The following is a 20,837-nucleotide window of genomic DNA, read 5'->3' on the forward strand; positions in this document are numbered from 1 at the left end:
TTGCCCCACCACCCACCCACCCCACCCTCCCCTGCCCCCCTCAGTTCTACATGATCCTCAAGCTGCAGCAGGGCGTGTGGCCGGGCCTGCCGGACGTCCATATCTGGGACTATGCGCGGTGAGGGGCGGCGTGTATGTGTGTTTGGCGATGGCGGTGGCGGGGGAAAGACGGGTGCCGGCCCCGGCCATCCGGCCGGCTGCAGTGCGTGCCTGCTGCCGGCCCCCGTACCCTTCCCGCCTGACCCTTCTCCTTTGCCTGCCCCGCCTGCCCGGCCTCGCAGCCTATCCTTTGTGTACACAGTGCTGTCCAAGCGCAAGCTGACCTGGTTTGTGAACAACGGGCTGGTGGAGGGGTGGACCGACCCGCGCATGCCCACGGTGCAGGGCATGCTGCGGCGCGGGCTGCAGCTGGAGGCGCTGCGCGAGTTCATCCTCAGGTGGAGGGCCGCTGGCCTGCATGTGCTGGTGGCGGCCATTTTTGCGTTGGTGTGTGCGTGTCTGTGAATGGGGCGATGTGTGTGTGCGTGTGTGTATGGGTGGGTGGGTGCCACAGGGTCAGCTCGGCGTCGAGGTCGCAGCGAGGTGCAGCTCTGTGGCAGGACTTCCACCGCCCAGCCTGCCGCCCCCGCCACCTGCCCTGCCCGCTTGTGCAGCCAGGGCGCCAGCAAGAATGTGACCTATCAGGAATGGGACAAGATCTGGTCCATCAACAAGCGCCTCATCGACCCGGTGTGCCCACGGCACACAGCTGTGGAGACGGATTGCAAGTGCGCCACTGTTTGTTGGCGTTGTTGGGTGTGTGTGTGTGCATGTGTGAGCGGGGGCAGAAAGAGCTGGGGTTCGCTGCTGCTTTCTGCTACCAGTGTCACAGTATGCATCAGGCTATGACAGACATCAGTCCCGTCCAGTTTTTTTTCCGCTGCCTCCTCTTGTGGTGCACTGCAGAGTGGCGGTCAGGCTAATCAACGGCCCTGCTGAGACCGAGTTTGTTGAGATGCCTCGTCACGCCAAATACCCGGCAGCAGGCACCAAGCGGCAGATGCGCAGCAGCACCCTGTGGCTGGATCAAGCGGACGCGCAGGTGGGCGTGGGCTGGATGCGGCTGAGGCTGGACATGAGCACAGATGGGCCGGCGGTGCTGCAGGGGGTGTCCTTGCTCCACTGGCGCAGTGTGTGGCGAGATTGGCAGGGAAACTGTTGTGTAGTGCTGCATGCCTGACTGTCTATCCGCTATTTACTCCTCACTGCAAATACTGCCTGCACAGGCGGTATCGGATGGGGAGGAGGTGACCCTGATGGGGTGGGGAAACTGTGTCTTTAAGGCGCATACAGCATACACAGCTGCCGGTGGCAAAGTGTCAGGCATTGAGGCAGGTGGGTCCAGCAGCAACGCATACAGCATTGATGCAGCTCCACTCCTGTGTTTGTTTCGGGGCAGCACTCATTCATTGTGCTATCCAATTTTTTCTGGCTTGCTTCACACCTCGTAACAACTTTCACAGCCTGGCATTCAAGTTCAACACTCCTCTTTCCTGCAGCGCTCTACCTTGAGGGCGACTTCAAAAAGACCAGGCTGAAGTTGACCTGGCTGGCACAGAGTGCTGACTGCCCCAAGCTGAAGCTGCAGGTGCTTGGGGCGGCAGCAGCCTTGCTCCACTGCGCTTGGAGAGCTGTCAGCTTGCCGCCACCTGCCTGCTGGGACATGGCGCCAGCCAACCTGCCAGCCAACAGCCTGCATACATAAACCTTATCCACAAACACAATCCTTCCTCATCCCCTGCACTGCTTGCAGTACTTTGGCTACCTGGTGACCAAGCGCAGGCTGGAGGAGGAGGACAACTTCGAGGACTGGGTGAACAGGAGCTCGGTGAGCTGGAATGATGCTGAGTGCCTGCCTGTTATATCGCTTGCGATCTAGCTGATATGAAGCCCCGGGTGCTGCGCCCTGTGTGTCCTGGCACGCCAAGCACAGCGCCTGAGCGCCCCGTTGTGCTGCCCTCCCCTGTAACATGTGGTGCTAACCGCAGATGGAGGTGATTGAGGCGGTCGGAGACATAAACATGCGCAGCCTGCAACAAGGGGAGGTCATCCAGGTGCCGCTGCAACATCTGCTCCTCCAAATTTGGCGCTGTTGCGACCATCTGCCTGCATTTGCTGCGTGCCTTTCCCGCCTGGCGACGTCCACTTTGCCCCCATCCATAGCTTTTCCCCTTCCAGCCAGCATGTGCTGCCCCCGTGTCAACGCTCACCCCCATCCCCCCAACTGTCCTCTCGCGCCCGCTCCCCTTCCTGCAGCTGGAGCGGAAGGGCTACTTCATTGTGGACCGTGCGTTCGACCCTGCCACACCCAATGATGCCATGGTGCTCCTCAACATCCCAGATGGGCGCGCCAAGGCGATGCCAGGCATGCCCGCACCCTGACGCGGCCGGCCGGGCTGGCGGACATGGCCACGGGCAGCTGCCGCCAGATCTGTGGTGCCTTTTCCCACGAATCGAATTACACTACATGTTTGATGCAAGACAAGGAGTCACTTTGGGCGCTTAGAGACTCTTAGCTTAATGCTGCCGCCTTGCACTTGGGCGCAAGAAATGATGCGCGCCCATGCTGCAAAGAGACGATCAAGGCGGTAGTAGGCAGCTACAGCCGAGATTTCAGTCATGAACAGCAGCGCTGGTGAGTGTTGGGCACTGTCACCGGACGGGCTCCGCCACACTGCTCCGATGCGGCATCCCGCCCTGCCCCCACCCATCCGTCCTCCGCAAGTGAACACGATCTCACAAAAAGAGAACGAAAACAATAGGTAAGAATGCAGGTAAACAATGTGGAAGAGCAATCGCGGGTATCGATACAAGGTCATGGCGATGAAAATTGACTCGGCGACGCGTGCAAGCCGTGCTGTGGAAGGCGGGGCGATGAAGAACCAACCCTGGCAATGCCCAGGTGGCATTCCACTGCTGTCACTGCCCCACTCCTGGGAGCGGAATCTGCTGCCAGTCGGTCACCTGTGGCAGCGGGAGCAGCGGCGGCGGGGAAGCAAGCCCCACCTCAGCAACCAACAAGCAGCAGGGGGGACACAGGCAGCGCGCCAGCGGGAGAGCCCCAGATTGTCCCCTCCACCACGTATACACGCAACACACACGCACCGTGACGGTGGCGTTGCCCTCCTCCTTGCTGAGGAAAGCGTAGGCCTCCAGCGCCACGGTGTCGTTCGCGCTGGAGGAGCAGCTGAGCTCGAGCCAGACCTTGAACTGAATGCCCGGCTCCTTGCCATCCTCGGCATCCGGTTGCTGGCAGGCATTGTATGGGTCTACTGTGTGGTCCCCGTCGCAATTCAGGGTGCTTTCATTGTCCTGGGACAGCAAGTAATCATTCCCAATGACGAACACCACCTGTGTGGCAGAGCGGGGAATGGGAAAACGGGTCGGCAGCCTCCCTGGCCGCGAGGCTGCCAGCTGCCGCAAGGTGGGGCGCAGCGTGACATGCAATGCCAGCAAACGAAGCTCCCTGGCTTCAGTGGGCGCCTAGAATTGCAGCCTTCCGACCTGCCTTCCGGCACGGCTCACCTCCGCTAGATCTGGGTCAAACAGATCCACCGCCACTGTGAAGCCTTCTGGGTCGGTGGCATTGCAGGAAGAAGAGTCGATGATGGACTCAGTGGGGTCATCCACATCTGGCAGCTCGGTGTTCAGGTCGCTCAACGCGTCCAGCTCCTGCTCCGGCGTGCACGGGAAGGGCGTGGTCGTGGTGGCGGCGGAGCCAGGGTTGCACAAGCTGGAGGCGGGCGCTGCGTCGCCGCCTACAGCGCCGCCGCTGGCCGCCTGACCCCCTTGCGCCCCTCCGACCTCCTCAGCCGCGCCGACCAGCGCTGCCGAGCTGAGGAGCAGGCAGAGAGCGGCCAGCCGCAGCCGCACAGCGTGGGCCGCCATGCCGGCGCGGTGGGCACCCGTGCACAGCACACGGACCTCGCAGGATCGGAATGATCCTCTAAGAATGAGCGAACTGCGAGAAGAGGGGCTGTGCAAGGCAGGCGAGCGGAGATGGCGGGAGGTATCAGCCGGACCCCACACGCGGGCAAATTGCTTTCGGAGCGCGGGAGGTGCGAAAGATGGTCAGGTGGGGAGACAGGTGCAGCGAAGGCGCCAACTTGGCGGCGGTGGAGGGAGCGGCACAGCACAGCGTGTCACGAAGGGGCAAGGGACTGTCCCTTGCCCCAAATCACATCTCAGCTGCGTTAGCAGGTCTTGTTACATCCAGTCAATACACCACTCAGCCCAAGGGACCGCGAGCAAAGAAGATGGAAGATTTAGCGAAGGGTGTGGTGTGCCAAGGGGGACGAATCAGGGCCGGCGAGGAATCAGGGATCGACAAATGGGGGGAGAAATTGGGCAGGGGATCACTACGGAATGGCAACAACATCTGGTTGTATTAAGTTCATGTAGGCGCTTGCGCAGCACCGTCGGTGTATGCGCTCATGCAATGGGGGGCGTGCAGCGGCTGCCGCAAGAGCCGCGCTTGCGCGCGGCCGCGACGTGCTGCCCGTCCGTTGCACTGCCAAGGCATGGTGAAAAAAGATGGGGTTGGGTCTGTCAAGGTTCATGAGGGCTGGAGGCCCTGGCTGATTGGCTTTCTAAAGAGGCAAAGCTGGGGTTCCTAGGTCTTGCTAGGGAGGGAGCGGGCTGACTGCCCGCCTGGCGTCTGCTGACCCATACAATTGGCTGCCCTAGATGGCGGCGCCAGACGGCTGCGGTCAAGCCTGGGTGTCGATGGAAAGGATGTCCAGGCTGGTGACCTGCAGGGAGGGCAGCGGCGCGGAGAACGCAGGTGTGCATAGAAAGGTGCCAGCAGCATCGAACCTTGCAAGCATGTGCCGCCTGGCGCCCCGTCTTGCCGCTCGCCACTGGCCGTGCTGCTACAGCCCGTGGCAGTGCGCGGCTTGTGCTGCTGCCGCACACGCTGTTTATAGTGGCACGCTGCGTGCTGACGCTCACCTCAGGCTCCTCATTGGAGGAAGGCAGGGGGATGAAGACCTGCGCGTAAATCTCCACGCTGCTCTTCACCTCGGGGCAGCTCAGCTCAGCAATGACCTCGTAGTTGGAGCCAGCCACAACCTGCGGCGGCGCAGGCAGGGGGTGGCAGTGTGGCAGCATGAGTCAGTCGGGGGAGAGAGGGAAAGACTACGTGTGCATGGCTTTCAGGCGCTTTCTGTGCGGCCGGCGGGGCCCCTGCATGTACCTGGCTGCACGCGGCCAGGGTGGTGGGCGTGGGGTCGTCGCAGAAGGAGAGGGTGGAGTTGCCTCCCTCCACCAGGGCCACCTGAATGGCAGAGAAGACCTCATCTGGCACCTGGCTGGTGGGCGACCAGCCGCCGGGGCGAGCCGCCGCGCCGTCGCAGCTGGGCGCCGGCGGAAGGGCGGCCGAGGCCGTGCAGACGGCGGCGAAGAGGCAGAGCGCCAGTACCAGGGTGCGGGGCATCATGGTGGGTGGGCTGTCGGGTGCCTTTGCCTGCAGCAGGAGGGGGCAGGCGCCAGCGGCGGGTGGGTGCGGGGATGGAGCGGTTCAAGCGCAGGAGCGCGGCGGGTCCGGCGGTAAGTGATCACGCCTGCCAATGCGCTGGTTTGGCAGGTACTGAGGGCAGCCCGCGGCACATGAATGGCAACGCGGTTTGGTTTGAAGGTGCCCTTGCTGCGGCCGCAGGCTGCTGTTCAGCGCCATGCACCCGCAAATGGCCATCAAGACCGCAGGAGCGCCGGTGCCAGGCAGCAAAGGCCGGCTGAACAGGGACAGAGTTGGACGTGCGGCATGCACGGCCGACGCATGCCGCTGCCTGGCTCTCACCTGGGTGTTTTATGCAGGACGAGTTCTGCCGCTTGGAATGATAGTGGTACAAGCAACGGCTGGACGGGCCTATTACTGGGGCGCGGACTTTGATGACCGGTCATGTGAGTCACAGCATGCTCGCCAGTTGGCGGCTCCGCCGCCTGTGCCGCCATCCACACCCTGAGCCGCCGTCCGCAGCCCAGCTCATTGGGTTGTACAAATACTCCAACTGAGGCATACCAGTAGGCGGCATGCCAGTAGGTGGCGTTATTGGAACAGGCAAAGGGTAAGATATCGCGAAGCACCGTGCAATTAGGGACCCAAAGTGTGCTGCCCGCTGTGGCACCCCTGTGGTCTAATCAGATGCTCAGTCCAAGCTACTGGCGATAGCTGGGCTGCTTCGCCTCCAAGGTACACATAGCATGTCATAAAAAATGTATAATACCAAGTGGGGCATCTCTACAGACATCAGGCAGGGCCACAATGGCACCAACCCAACGCCGCAAGCCATCAAGAGGCAAGAATGAAGACTCGAGGATGAAAAGCACAATGTGCAGCGTGGCGCAAACGAGCCACGCAATGCCACCAAATCCACCGCTAGCTGGGCGCTGGCGCAGGCGCGTCTGCTGCCGGCTGCGCGGGCCCGGGTGCTTCCGCTGCTGCCGGCGCTGGCGCTGCAGCTGGCTTGGGCTTCCTGGGCTTCCTGGGCTTCACATCCTCCAGGATCACCCCGGGGAAGAAGTTGCCGTCGTTTGAAGCCGGCCCGCGGATGCGCCGCTCCTCCCACAGCCCCGTCACATCGAAATCCAGCACTACAGGTGCGCCCGCGATCTCCTGCACCAGCCGTTGGCAGCAGAGGAGGCAGCAGACGCAAGCACCACGGCTCAGCCAGGACCCAGGCACACGCCTGGCCGAAACCGGAATGTGCAAGCTGCCCAGTGCAGCATACAGGTGGGCAGATGGCAGCCAGTGAAGCATCTGATGGGCCGACGCATCTGATGGGCCGACGCATCTGATGCGCCGACCGCGGTAGCAGGGCGGGGCCAACGCAGGGCGCTGCCCGCCCTGCGGCTCACGCACGTCAAGCGGCTGTGCGGGGTCGGCGCTGACTCTCTGTGTTGCCTCCACCCGCAGGGAGACCGTGATGTAAGTGTTCCTCTTCCCTTCCGCTGGGCACGAGAACCGGGGCCACACTCTGCGCCCCGGCAGGTGTAAAGGGAGGGAGAGCATGGGTGCGTGGGTGCAGATGTAAGTACCGGAGAAGAGGAGGCGGGACGAGTGGGTGGCAGCAGCCAAGAGAAGAGGCTCACCTGTAGTTGATGCTGAACGACGTGACCTGCAGCACAGCAGGCGCAGCACAGCGGGCGGGCATTCGACGAACGAGAACTTTGCAGCCCATTTCGACATGCTGACCAGTGGCGCGTGCCGAGGGTCGGCCGGCCGGCGGAAGGAAGGAAGGAAGGAAGGAAGGAAGGAAGGAAGGAACTGCGGGCTGCTTTGTCTGCTGGCAGCGCACCTGCTGGCAGCCCTCCAGCGACATCACCAGGTCGTCCTCGTCGCATGGCGCCCAGACGTCGAGGGTTGCATTGGCCTCAGCGCTCACCAGGAACTCCACCAGGATGGCCTCCTGCAGCTCGGTCTTGTTGGCATCTGGCACCACCTCCCACCCTCCGGTGCACCGCTTGCGGGGCTGCGCGCGCCGCGGCGGCCCGGCGGCAACCAGCGCTGCGCCGCAGAGCCAAAGTGCCGCTAGCGGCAGCAGGGGCACGCCCTGCCCCCGCATGTGCTGCTGTCAGCCGGCTGCGGCGATGGGGCTGGCGTGATCGGGCTGGGGCGCTGGGCCGAGGTGACAGGCAGGCGGGAGATGGAGCAGTGCCTGCATTTGGGACACGGAGCAGCCACTGTGCTGTGAGAGTGAGCGCTGGTGTCAGGGGTGTGCCTGTGCTGCCGCCGGCCGTGGCGGCGGGCAGCAGGCGGCGACCCGCCTCCTCCTGGGGCGGGCTCGCTGGTCCCTGCGCAGCTCATACCACCCTCGTGGCCTGCTGCTGCTCAACACGGGCGCTGGACCACGCAACGGAAGGTATCGGTGGCAACAGGTGCAGGCATGTGACATGCGCAGGCGCACCTGGGGGTGAAGCCCTGACCTGGCGGCACTCCTTTGATCACACGAATGCCGGGGTGTTCCATCCAAGCTCAGCACTCCAACCTGGCGCGACAGCTTGGCAACCACGGCAAGTTTGCAGTGCGACTGCACGCACCCGCCCTCGTCTCTGCTACTTGAATCAACAAGCATCAGCGCCCTGGACGACTTGGCTGCCGCCGTAGCCAGCAAAAGGCCAACCCGCTAGCTCTCGGCGCCTGATCGCCGCGCCTCCTCGTGTTCAGCTCCCAGCGAGTCTGAACACGCACCTGCAAGCCCACACAAGGCCGGCGAGCAGGGTTCGGTGGCCGGGAGGGCCGGGAGAGGAACACTCTAGCCGCCACCGCCGTGCGGCTGCGTCCTGCGTGCGCTTGGTTCCTGCAAGTACGTGAGCAGCATGGACATCTGGCAGGCATCTTCGCAAGCCCCAGAGCAGCCTCTGCGCATAGCGACGGCCGCGGCCTACCTAGGTGCGAGGTTTGCCGATCGTGCGGGCGAGTTGGCGGGCGGCGCATCCAGGACTGGAGATTTTGCTGCACACTGAGCATGTCTTGCTCCTCGACATGTTGCAGGCTTCATTGCCGTAAACGTGGCGTCAAGCGTGGGGTGGCTGGGCGCCACCAATGCAGGTGCGCCGGCTGCCAGCCGCTGTCAGCGCCAGAATGGCCTGCAGGCAGGGAACCTGGCTGGCCGGCTGCCCCGGCGTTGGTAGCTCGTCTGACTGCTCGACATGCGCTGCACAACAAGTACATGCTCATGGGAGCTGCAGCTGCTGCCTTTCGTCTACTGACCCGCTGCACACTGCCCCGCCTGCGCCTGTGGCACGGTACCCCACCCCACCCCCCACCCCCCCACCCCCCCATGTGCTGTGCAGAGGTGTCGGCTAAGTTCACCGTGCCCCTGACGCCCGCGGGCTGGGCGTTCGGCATCTGGGGCCTCATCTTTGCGCTGGAGGGCTGGGGAGTGGTGTACCAGCTGGTGGGCAGCGGCTACGACGCAGACGGCTTTAAGGTGCGCTGCCGCCGCTTGGACAGACGCTGCCTGCCGCTCCGGCGCACAGCTGGCATGGGTTTTGGAGCTGGCGGTTTGGCTGCCACCAGCTGTACGACCAAGAGGAGCCGCCAGACCTGTCGCCCATCCTCTTGCCCTGCCCTGCCCTGACCTTCACTGCACTGGCTATGCACCAGCAGCATCACCCCTTACCCCTGCGTCACGCTGCACTCCCCCCCCTGGGCGCAGGCCCGCTTCGCCAACGCCACCAACATCAACTGGATAGTGGCCTGGCTGGCCTGCATCGGCTGGCAGTTTGCCTTTGTTCAGCAGGTGGGCAGCGCTGGTCGGAGGTCGGCTGCTTTGCATGGTGCCGCCCTGGCTGCTTGCTGCCCCGAGGAATATGCTGAAGCAGCGCGGCGGCCGCCTTCTGCCTACAGACGCCTGGCGGCATGTGGCTCTCCTTTGTACTCATCCTCACCGCTTTCCTGGCAATGGGCAGGGCGCTGGTGCAGCTGTACAGGTGCGGGTGTACGCTTAGCTCCCAACTCGGAGTGCGCTGGCTGCATCGCGCACCAACCCCAGGCTGCAAATCCATCCCCTCACGCATGTGCCATCCCTTCCCAGGCTGGGATACTGAAGAACTCCGCGCCATGCCTCCCTCGCCCGCCTTGCCTGCAGCGTGAAGGACCGCTTCGGCCCCGCGCACTCGCTGTCGCTCTACGCCGCTTTCTTCCTGGGCACAACCGTCAACACAGCGTGGCTCAGCGTGGCCGCCTCCGTCCAGCTGCTCATCGCCCTTCAGATGGGCGTCGCCAGCCTGGAGGCTGCGTCTATCATGCTGGCTACCGCGGTGACCTGCCTGGGCGCGTATGCGCTCTTCCGAGAGCACGACACAGGTGTGCTTGCTTTTGTGCCGCCGTCGCCGGACGGGCGGGGCTGCGCTGCCGCGCCGCCCCCGCGGCGCTGCCCGCCTGCTGTTTGCCTGCCTCCTCCCATGCCTGCCTGCCCGCTCACCCGCTGCCTGCCGTCCCCGCCTGCCTGGCCGCCGCCCTGTGCAGCCTACGGCCTGGCGCTGGTGTGGGCCTTTGTGGCGGTCTACGAAAAGACCGAGTCTGTGGCTGTGCGCAACACGGCGCTGGGCGCCATTGTGCTGCTGGCCGTGCTCAGCATTGCCAGCGTGCTGCGCCGGCCGGGCCAGGAGCCGCACTATGAGCCGGTTGGCGCGCGGGAGCCGCTCAGGCCCAGCCAGGACGAGGCCTGAGCCGCGTGGCTGCGGCTGGCGCCCGTGCCAGCCCTCTGGATACCCGTGCATGTCCGCATCCGGCCCCTGCTGTTGCGCATGGTGGCCCCCGGCGTCCAGCCCTCCCTGCCCCTGCGGGCTGCCTTCAATCTCCAATCCATGTAGCTTTGATTTCCACAAGCTCCCTCTCTGTACAGAAGCCTGCATATGCTTTCCAATGCTCTCTCCCACTGCATGATGCTGCGGCGCTTGCCGAGTGTTTTTCGCCTGGCCTCCAAAGGGCCTGCCCACCTCCCTTCTTGTGCGATCAGTTGATTACAGCTGTGTGTATGTCAACCCAATAAGCATTCGTGTTGCCAGGGTGCAACAGCATAAGCATGTGGCGCCACGCACCCGGCCAAATTGGGTGCTGTGACAGCCATAAAACCCTCTGGCCACTGTAAGGTGTGTGGCAGAGGCCTGGAAACAGTGCAGGCAGGAAAAGGTTGAAAAGGGGGCAGGAAAAGTGGAAAAGGAGGAAACAAGAGAGAAAGCGAATGAGTTAACAAATGCAACGCGGTCAGGAGGTGCGGTTGGTGTGCATAAGAAAACGAGGGGGCAGCAGCTGCATAGAAAGGAGAAGGGGTGTGGATGCAAGGAAAGGTGGAGGGTGGCGTTTTTCCCAGGGCAAGAGCCCCATGCAGAGCAGCAGGCCGGGCAAAAGGCGACGCTGCTGTGCATGGTACAGGAGACGGGCAGGGCACGGCTTCAACCAAGCCGGCCAAAGTGTTCGCGGCGCCCAGCTGTGGCTGAGGGTTCATAGCTGAAGCGTAAAGCTTGGGCTGCTGCAGGATTTTGTTGCCAAAGGGAGGGATGACCTTAAAAACTCGGGTGCCGCAGGCAGGTGGGCGGCGTGTGGTGGCAGGGATGGGCACAGGGCGCGCTGCGCGGGCCCATGCACGCTTAGAGCGAGCGCTTGCGCAGGTTCTGGGGGCGGCGTGGCACGCGGCTGCACTCAGGTGGGTGGGTGGGGTGGGGGGGCAGCCAGCAGCGCTCAGATACCCTGCCAACATGTGGAACAGAGCAGCTGGCACGCCGGCGCGCCTCATGTGTGCCAGGCATCCCCAACGGCGGCAGCCGGCCCGCCCTCGCCCCAGCTCACCGTGCCCCCATGAGGCCGCCGTCCTTCTTTGGGCGGGGCGGGATGCGCATGAGGTGCATGCCGCCCGACGCGGCGCCGGCGGTGAGCAGGCGGCGGCCGGGCACGGGCACCACGCCCTTGACGTCCAGGGAGGTCACCTTGGGCCCCTTGGGGGGCAGCCGCTGCCACACCACGGCGTGTACCTTGAGCTTCAGGTGCTTGTGCTTGCAGGCGATGCGCAGGCGCACCTCGTAGTTGGTGCCAGCCACCACCTGCAGGAAGGTGCACGCAGGAGCAGGGGAGGGCGGCATGAGGAGCCAGGGGCAACCAAGGGAGTAGGCCCAAGGAGCAGGCGGGGTGAGCAGCTGCGCCTCGGCAAGGCGCGTCCCGGCCAGGCCCCCACCAGCCCGCGCGCCGCGGCGGGCGCCCCGGCTTGCCTGCGAGCAGGCTGCCAGCAGCTTGATGGACGGCTTCTTGCACAGCTTGTGCTTGGCTGCCAGCTTCTTCAGCACGGCGGCGTACACCTCCTCGGGCACTGCCGAGGTGGTGGACCAGCCTCCCGCCATTGGCATGCCGCCCGTCGTCTTCTTGCACTTCTTGGCGGGCGGCACGTGGGCCGACGCTGCCGCCGTTAACAAGCACAGGCCGAGAAGGATGCTACACCGCATGGCGACGTCTCTGTGGCTGGGGTAGCTAAAGCAGATCCGTCTGCACAGGGGAGCAGACGTGGGAGTCAGCGGAGTGCAGGGAGTGGCCCGAAGAGCTGGCGGCGTTCAAACGGAAGGCGGCGGTCGCCGCAAGGTGCGGCGGCGGTGGCCGAGGTGCCCGCCGGCGACCTGTTCAAGCCCCTCTGCCCATCCCACCAGCCATAACTCTGCCCATTAGGACCGGTGCGCCGCGCACTCTCAAGGGAACAAGCGGACCAGGCAAAAACATGGCGCTCGTCATTGGCAGCCCCCCTCTGCTTCCAGCCGCCATGCCCTGCCAGATGCAAGAGTGTCGCACACAGGACATGGGCAGCCGCGCAACTCACCGGCTGGCGCTCGAAGCCCTTTCTGAATCAACCCAAATGAAGACTGGTGTAGGGCGCCTACCGCTCTAATGTCGTCTGGCTATGCCGTGGCAAGGAAACACGGCCGAATGCATCCGGATGTCTCAGTTTCTTCCAGCCAGCGGCCCGAGGAAGCTGCCCGTGCGCTTTTGCATGGGGCGCGCCCCATCCTGTCCAGCATGTTTGCCGGTATCCGCTATTATACATTCATTGTGAATATCAGGGGGCTGCGTCGCACGCCTCTGGGGGGACAGGGCGCCGGCGGCACCGACAAAGGCGCGGCGGCCGCCGCCGCCACGCGTACACGATGTGCCCGCCGTTGTTGCCGCTGACGTTGTTGCCGCATGCAGAACTGGGTAAAGCGTGCATTGTGTTACATGTTCCTGGATACAGGACCATCTCTACAGGAAGCACGTGGTGCCAGCCCGCGTAGCAAACGGCCTGGGCCCGCGTGATGAGGGCAGGCAGGCAGGCACGTGCCGCCCACCTTCGTTCGTTGCGCATCAGTCTGCTGTCTGTGTGTACCTTCAGTGCATGCCGCATCCTGCTGCATGCTGCTGAATCCCAAGGCCCCATTTCGAACATTTCTCATGCCAGCGGGCAGCACAGGCTGCCTCAGTTCCAGCTGAATGTCGCCGTGAGCTGCTCGACTGTCTCGTTGGCCCCCTTGAACCCATAGTCCTTGGTCCTGTTGAACCGCCAGAAGGAGTCGGAGCCCGGCAGCTTGCCCAGCTCTGCAGAGGCGAGGCAGGCCAGGATGGGCAAGGGATGCGTACCGAATGTGAGCAATTCGGCAGGCTGAGGCCATCCAGATTCGCCCCCCCGCTGGCCTGCTCCGATCCCCACCCCGCTCAGTCGCAACCTCAGACACAGCCCGTTCAGCGCCGCCCGCAGCACTCCGCAGCCTCCAGCGCCCGCTGCCCAGCACTCCCCCGCCCCATGCCCACCCACCCTTGAACTCCTGCGCAAAGTCGTCAAAGTTCTGCTCCACCTGGGAGATGGAGAAGTAGTTGGAGGAGAACTGGCTGTTGAGCAGGATGCCTGCGGGTGGGTGGGAGGGGAGGGGCTTGGTTGCTGCTGCTGCTGCTGCTGCTGGAACTGCTGCTGGTGGCGTGTGCACGTGTGGAGAAGCGAGACAGAGGGGAGCTGGCCAAGCAGCCACAGGGCCTGCTGCCAGGGAGCGCAGCGGCAGCGCGCCGCCGGGCAGCGAGGCGCACCCTCTGTCTGGCGCGGCACCTTCTTCTTGAGCAGGAAGGCAAACACAAGCTCCACGGTGGTCTGTAGGAGGGGCAGCGGCACGGGAGCAGGCCAGGGGCGAGCAGCAGTCGGCGCCCACACACTCAAGGACAGGCTGCGCTCCTGGCGCCCACCCCAGGCTCGGACCTGACCGGGCACCCAGGCCTGATGCCGCGCCGCCAGCCATCACATGGGGTGCGCCAGGCCGCCCACACCCGGCCCACGCACCCACCCCTCTCAGCTCACCTGCGGCGGGATGCCCAGCGGCTCATAATAGTCGCGCCCCACAATCACGCGGTGCTGCGTCTCCTTGTCCTGCACACGCCGCGCAACCGCGGGGGTCGGGCAGGCAGTCAGGCGGGCTCGCGGGCAAAGCACCAGGCAATCTACACAGCAAGGGGGAGCCATGCAACACACACAAACTGAGTGTTTTGTAATCCGGATTCTCCTTGCCTGGTAGGTGACCACCACATCAAACATGTGGCCGCCGTTGGTGGGCATCACCCGCTTGAAGATCAGGTCAAAGGTGGCGGGCTTGCCGTCCATCTCAAACGTGCAGGTGCTGCAGGGCAGGCGGTGCCAGGGGCAGGCAGGCAGGGGCAGAGAGGGTGGAGGGTGAGATGGCGGGCGGGTGTGTGGGGCGCCGCGGCAGAGGGCCAGCGGCAAGCACGGCCGGGTGAACGGGCAGCGCCTGGCGCCTGGAGACCTCGCGTACGCAGAGAGGACTCGCCGCTCTGCTGACAGCCAGCCAGCGCATGCCTCCACCACCACCACCCACGACAACACACAATGCACGCTCCCCGCCGCCCGCCCCCCGCTCACAGCGTGGACTTGGCCGCCTCCACGGCCAGCAGGCGCTGCCGCTCCAGCTCCTCCTCGGTCAGGGCGGCGGCCGGCAGGAAGTCCACCTTGCCCTGCTCAAACAGCTCGGCGTTGGGCACAAACTCCTCGCGGCAGCCGCGCTGGCGCATGCGCTCCTGCAGCTGCTTGGCCAGCTCCATGGCCGCCTGCGCCTTGCCGCGGTCGGAGATGGAGAAGGCGTCGGTGGGCTGCTGCCACTGGTCGCGCTCCGAGGGCACTGCGGGGGCGAGGCGCGGGGCGCAGGTGGGCGGGCAGGCGTGTGCAAGGATGAGGCGCCGGCACAGACAGCAGAGGCTGAGGGAGGATGCGCTGATCGATGGCACATGTGCCGGCCGGTAGCGTAGCTTCACAGACAACAGTGCCACAGAGGCGGGGCATGACAAGGCCGGCCAGGTGGCCAGGCCGGGCCAGGCCCGTGCTGTTGACTCACGCTTGTTCCCAGGCGGCGGGCCGTAGTTGCCATCAAACCAGGCGGACCGCACGTCCAGCATGTATTGCTGGTCCAGGCTGGGCAGGTGCAGCGCCCTGGATGGCGGGGCAAGTGGAGTTGTTTTATGAACAGAACTTCGTTTTGTGAGCGGCGGTGGTGGGAGCCACGTCGGAATGGGCCTCCACCCCTGCTGCCAAACCGCGCGTCCGCTCTGTCCCGGCCACCTCCAGCAAGCAATCCACGCCCAATCGCCCTCCATGCACGCACTTCCCCACACACAACACACATAAATGTGTGTCGCCAGCAGCAGCACCAGCAGCAGCACCCGCACCACCGCCCTCTCACTTGAAGTAGTGCGCCTTGTCGGGGCGGCGGCTGAACAGCGTGCGCAGCGTGTCGCGCAGGCCCTTGGAGAAGCCCACGTACTGCAGCATGCGGGCCTCGTCGTACAGCGCAAACACGGTGGCCTGCGGTACCAGGGGCAGGCAGTACATGCGGTACATGTTGGGCTGGCGGCGACGGCGTGCAGTGCGTGGGTCGAGGGGCGGAGCGGGCAGGCTTGGCACGGAAGCGAGGGCAGCGGGGGCGGGCGAGCGGGCAGGGCGGCAAGGGAGCGTGCCATGGACTGGGAAAGGGGGGTTGCGTGTTGGGCCTGCAGTGGTGCGTGGGTGGCAGCCTCACCTCGGTGCCCTCTGGGATTTCAGGGGAGATGGTGCCCTGCGTGTTCAGCACGGGCTGGAACTCCAGGGATCCCAGCTCGGGCGCTGCAGCCGAGGACGAGGCGGCCGCGGTGGGGCTGGCCGCCGCCGGGTTGCGGCCCCGCTGCTGCCGCCGGGCCGCCGCCGTTGCTGGCCCTACCAGCGCCCGCTGCTGCTGCTGCTGCTGGTGCTGACGCCATGCTCCCAGCGGCTGCCCAGCAAAGGCAGCGTGGCTGCGCCGGCGGCTCGCAGCAGCGGCCACCGCCGGGCGGCAGCTGCAGGCGGCGGGCCGGGGCAAGCGCAGGGCTTGTTTGCCTGGATCTGCTATGTGCAAAGCGATCGCAGGCACCTGCCAGCGGCAAGCTGGGCTCCCACCTGCTGCTTCTACACGCCTGGGCGGCGCTCATGACTGCAGTCGGGCCTGCACCCAGCACCGAGAGTTTCGGGTCCCCGGAGTTAGCTCTAAACATTTGCATGTGGTGCAGTGCACGCAGGCGGCGCTGGCGGGCCTGCACCTGTCCTTCCGCAATGCGTGCAATGCTGTCTGGCCTGCGCTGCTGGGGGCTGGAACAACCGCTACACAGATCAGGCTGCAGAACGGGACGAGAAGCAGCGCGAAACGCGCGCATGCAGAGAGGATGAGGCTTGGGTGGCGCGCCAGCGAGGCGGTGCGGCGATCCGGGCGCCGACACTCCTGCCCTGTTACCCAAGGCAGCCCATCGCATTGATCATGCCCTGTTTACGTCATCCATCTCATTTGAGCACATCATAGCCACAGAAAAAGGGATGAAAGTTGCTCCCGCCGCTGCCGCCGCCACCATTCTGCCGTATGCTTGTCCCTCAGACTGGCAGCTCGACGCCCTCCACCACCACCGGCCCATCCTCATCCTCATCGTCGCTACCCAGATCGGTCACCACCTGCACACCCCAGCCCATTGTGCGCTGCAGCACGCCGCTGACTGCCGCGGCCTGCATAAGGCCAGGGGGGGGTGCGCAGGGCGGGCAGGCCAGGCAGAGTCGGCGTGAAGCCTGCCCGTGCACAGCACCACAAACACACAAGTGCTGCCCCGGGTGCTGGGACTACGGCGAGGGCTGGGCTACGGCAAGAATGCCTCGCCCCACCCGCCCCACCCTGCGTCCACGCACGTCCCAGCGCGCACCTGCTCCGCCAGCGGCGGGGAGACGCGGGGCCGCTCCTCATGCAGCATCTGGAAGAACTGGGTGGAGAGGCGGCGCAGGAAGCTGTCGCCCAGCAGCTCCTCCACCATGGGCGCCCCCAGCGGCTGCGCCTGTGCAGACTGGGCCCGGCCCTGCGAACGGGCAGGGTGGGAGCGAGGGATGCACGCGGCAGGTCAGGCCATCGGTGGCCTGCCGTACAGAGCAACAGCGCATCCTTCAGGCACGCGCTGCCCTCCCCAGCCGCCGCCACCGCTCACCGGCGCCAGGCTGTGCGCAAGCTGGGCGTGCAGGGCGCGCAGGAAGTCTGCAAACAGCTGGCTGCGGGCGCCCAGCGGCGCGTCGTCGCAGCCAAACATGAGGCACAGGAAGGCCTTCCACTGCGCAAACCCCTCCAGCGACTGGCCCAGCAGAAAGGCCAGGAAGCAGAACTGGAACTCGCCTGTGGCAGGGGAGAGTGCTGGGTTAGGCACACGGGCAAAATGCTGTGATCGCGTGTACATGCCATCATCCCTTGTGTGAGGCAAGCCGCATTGGCACTGCACCAAACAACCGGCGCCTCGGCCACCCGCCCGCCACACAATCAGGTGCGGCGCAGCCGCCCGCCCACCCACCCAGGAAGGCTTCCTGGTCTCCCTTGAAGTGCTTTGTCAGCACCTCCTCCAATACCCGCGACTTGTCCAGGTTGAGCGCTGCGCAGGGCAGGCACGCAGGGGAGGAAGTCAGTCGCTTTGCCCATGGGCATTGGGAGCGAGCAGGCACGTGAGGTGCAGCAGCGGCGTGGGCAGTGGGCACAGGCTTTGTGGAGGTGCCAGTGCGCATTTGATGCCTCTGCTCCGCTCCGACGCACCCGTGAGCTCCTGCGGTGTCAATCCCCCCCGCTTGACCAGGCGCGGCAGCGGCGTATAGAAGCAGCGCCCGGCGTGCGGCGCCGCCGCCCAGCGCCCGCCTTCCTGCTGCTGCTCCGCAGCAGCAGCTGGGCCTGCCCCGGCGGTGGGCTGCTGGTCATCTACCATCGCCTCCCCAGCCTGGTCCCCAGCAGCAGCAGCCGTGGCAGCGGGGACACCCTTGCCATTTCCTGCCTGCTCCGCGGCGGCCTGCTGCCGCTCCGCGGCTGCCTCCCGCCCCTTCTGCAGCTGCTCGTACAGCGCTTCTTCCGCCGCGGTGGCGGGCCGCAGCAGCGAGGGGTCTGCCTCAGCGAGGATGTTGATGTTGCCTCCCACCGGCTGCAGCGCATCCACCACTCCCCCGCTGATGTGGCCCGCCAGCTGGCGCCAGCGGTTCCAGCTGGCCAGGTCGTAAGGCGCCAGGTGCTGGTCCAGCTGGAAGCTGCGCACCGCCTGGGCATACCGCTCCACCTGCACCGTGACCCAGGATGGGCGGGAGAAGAGGCCGAGGGGAAGACAGAGAGGAAAACATGATGAGGCGACACCACACCTTGGCGGTAGCACGCCCACCAACACTCGCTTGCGCCGCACAGTTGGAGCGAGAGCAAGCGAGCCGGGCAAATGCAAAGCAGCAGCTGGCCTCACCTCATCCTCATCCTCAAGCTCCTCCAGCACCTCCTCCGGCCCATTCCACCGCCGCACCACCACCTGCGGCACCAGCGGGCGGAGCGCCGCCAGGCACCGTCAGCTGGCAGCAGCGGCGGAGCAGCATTGCACGGACGCAAGGCTCCAACACACGCATGCGGTGCTGCGATCCCTTTCAGCAGCCCTGCACCCTGCAGCCCTTCATCCGCCTCATTCAGCGCCCCGGGCTCCGCACCTGGCCGCTGCGGATGGGCAGGAAGAAAGAGGTGGTGGGCCCAAAGTCGCCCTGCCCGCTGGAGGAGTTGTAGGAGATGAAGTGTGTCCCAGGGGGCACCATCTTGATGCCCTTGAATTTGGGCCCCACCAGGAAGGTCTGCATGAAGGGGCAGCGGCGCAAGAGAGGTGGGCGGCATTGCGGTGGCCGGGCGGCGGCGGCAGCGGCGGCAGCGGCGGCAGCTGTGAACTGCAAGCGGCACCCGGCGGCGCGTGCTCCCACCTGCTGATCCACGCCCACGGCAGTGTTCTCGGGCACGTCCAGCAGCAGGATGGTGCCACCCCGCTGGGCCAGCTCCCGAGCGGAGTCCGCATCGAGCCTCACGGTGTATGGGGGCGATGTCATAGTGGCGTGTGAAGCGATTGTCGTGCTGGGAACGGGCCACTACTGGATGAGCAGTCGGGACCTCTAGAAAGGCGCCTAGCTGCAGCGTGCATGCAAGTATTTGCTACCTCGGATCGCGATCGGTGATTAGGAACAATGCATGAATGGAGCCGAGAGCAGCCCTGCCTTCACACATCGCACTGGCGCCTCGGCGGCATGTGGAACATGGCGCTGCAGCTCTGACCACGGCTCTTCTCCTGCCGGGTGCCATTTCGCCTTAGCGCCTGAATGTATTGCCTCTCACATTCTCTATCCCACTGAGATGAACCAGGCTGGGCATATCGCTCGCTCACATTGCCAACCAGTGAAGCAATGTGCGGGTGCAGCTGTGTCCTGCTGCACCGACCGGTTGCCGGCAATGATACACAGCCCGCATGCGGACAGGGAATCGACTCCATACCATGCAGCATCACTGCCTGGCGCCGCTACGAGTGTTGGCAGCGAGCCGGGAACGGCGGGCAACGCGGCGGTGCCGTCGCCAAGCATGGGGCAACGGCCCAGATGGCTGTTGCCGGCTCTGCCCGTTAACGCATTTTGTCTGCTGCACAGCCACGGGCTTGCGCTGGCCCAGGCTGCCGCCCCAAAAGCGTGAATTGGTTGCCATGTTGCCCCCTGAACTTGCAGGCCCCGCCAGCGCCCCATCGGACTGCTGCACATGCATGGTGGGGCGATGCACTTGCCATCGGGGCTGCGACTGCAGCATTTGCATTTTGTTGGTGACTTTCTTGCACCGAAGTTATCTCGCCGCTTGCACCGCCCATCGCGCTTCTGCACCCGCTCGCCCGCTCCCCCCATCCAACAGACTCACAATGGTGGCCGTGGCAGCGTCCCTCAGCCTGCAGAAGCCCTGCCTGCAGAGGCAGGTGGCGGCCAAGGCCTCCAGCCGCGCCCCCCGCGCCGCTGTGCGTGTGCAGGCGGTGAAGCAGGAGCAGAAGGTGCGGGTTGTGGCGGTGGGCACCTGCCGGAGGCCGCCAGAAAACAGCCCCCATCGCATCGCGGCCACCACGATCGTGAAACCAGCGACAGCGGCAGCCGGGGCGCCCGCAGCACGGGGCGGAGGGGGAGTGGGCCGGCAGAGGACCAATGCGCGTCCCAGGCGAGGGTGAGGCAGGCTCGCCGCTGACGCAGTGTGCCCACCCCGCCGCCGCTCCCCGCAGGCTGCCGCCGTCGCCGCCCTGTCCGCAGCTGCCCTGGCCATTGCCCCCGCTGCCCAGGCCGCCCAGGAGGCCATGATGGTGGCTGAGGTGAGCCCTGGCAGCCCCCGAGCTGTCTTTCCCGCTGCCTCTGTCGGCTTGCTGCTGCCGGCGGCCGCCACAGCCGTGGTAGTGTAGTGCTGCGGCACAACTGAAAGCAGTGCGGAGCAGCTGGGGCTCCGATTGTTGCGGCAGCAATTGAAAGGATGCCGATACATGATAAACGGCCGGCCCGGGGGTTGCGGTTGGCCTGCTGCACGGCGGATGGGCTGTGCTGGGGGGCACATGTGCCGCTGCCATGTATGCCGCAGGCTGCCATGCATTCCGCTGACAGGCGCTCTGCGCATGCTGCTGCCGCTGCCGCTGTGCAGGGCGAGCCCCTAATCGTGCAGGTTGGCTGGGCCGCCACCGCGGTTATGTTCTCCTTCTCGCTGTCCCTTGTGGTGTGGGGCCGCTCCGGCCTCTGAGCATGCCACCCCCGCCACCGAGCGGCGGGCGGCCGCAGGCGCCGCCAGCACGACGGCGCTCCGCTCCGCTTGACGCCGGCCGGCGCTTGATCGGCGCGCGGCGCAGCGCACGGCTCAACCGGCCGCAGCCCGGCACGCCGAGGCAGCGGCGATGCGGAAGCTCGTGGCAGCGCTGCTGTGGTGGTTCAGCGCCAGCGGGCCTGCAGTGTACCCCGAGAAGAGCA

General features: G+C 65.4%; 4 protein-coding genes across 4 annotated transcripts in view; 3 read left to right on the forward strand and 1 right to left on the reverse strand.

Moving 5' to 3' along the window:
* Positions 1-2,421, forward strand: part of CHLNCDRAFT_137448 (hypothetical protein) — a gene marked incomplete at both ends in the record, with an annotated part of 5,649 nt that extends 3,228 nt beyond the window's left edge. The window contains 9 exons of the mRNA XM_005845040.1: positions 45-118; positions 282-437; positions 654-767; positions 946-1,081; positions 1,266-1,374; positions 1,539-1,627; positions 1,793-1,867; positions 2,028-2,093; positions 2,296-2,421. Coding sequence (XP_005845102.1) covers positions 45-118; positions 282-437; positions 654-767; positions 946-1,081; positions 1,266-1,374; positions 1,539-1,627; positions 1,793-1,867; positions 2,028-2,093; positions 2,296-2,421 — 945 coding nt within the window. The remainder of the gene's footprint in view (positions 1-44; positions 119-281; positions 438-653; positions 768-945; positions 1,082-1,265; positions 1,375-1,538; positions 1,628-1,792; positions 1,868-2,027; positions 2,094-2,295) is intronic.
* Positions 2,422-8,355: 5,934 nt separating this feature from the next.
* Positions 8,356-10,212, forward strand: CHLNCDRAFT_137452 (hypothetical protein; the record flags this gene model as incomplete). The annotated part of the gene is made up of 7 exons (XM_005845041.1): positions 8,356-8,428; positions 8,531-8,587; positions 8,833-8,969; positions 9,198-9,281; positions 9,389-9,471; positions 9,630-9,847; positions 10,010-10,212. The coding sequence occupies 7 exons, from the start codon at positions 8,356-8,358 to the stop codon at positions 10,210-10,212; spliced, it is 855 nt and encodes a 284-aa protein (XP_005845103.1).
* Positions 10,213-17,011: 6,799 nt separating this feature from the next.
* CHLNCDRAFT_9330 (hypothetical protein) lies at positions 17,012-18,887 on the reverse strand (the record flags this gene model as incomplete). Its single annotated transcript, XM_005845149.1, has 7 exons — positions 17,012-17,205; positions 17,378-17,455; positions 17,614-17,712; positions 17,830-18,121; positions 18,296-18,358; positions 18,531-18,668; positions 18,792-18,887. Coding segments are annotated over 7 exons (960 nt in total), but the record flags the coding sequence as incomplete, so codon positions are not given.
* A 1,576-nt stretch (positions 18,888-20,463) lies between these two features.
* Positions 20,464-20,613, forward strand: CHLNCDRAFT_26122 (hypothetical protein; the record flags this gene model as incomplete). The annotated part of the gene is made up of 1 exon (XM_005845042.1): positions 20,464-20,613. The coding sequence occupies one exon, from the start codon at positions 20,464-20,466 to the stop codon at positions 20,611-20,613; it is 150 nt and encodes a 49-aa protein (XP_005845104.1).
* Positions 20,614-20,837: the final 224 nt, after the last annotated feature.

This window comes from Chlorella variabilis (assembly GCF_000147415.1).
Source record: "Chlorella variabilis unplaced genomic scaffold CHLNCscaffold_19, whole genome shotgun sequence".
NCBI lineage: Eukaryota > Viridiplantae > Chlorophyta > Trebouxiophyceae > Chlorellales > Chlorellaceae > Chlorella > Chlorella variabilis.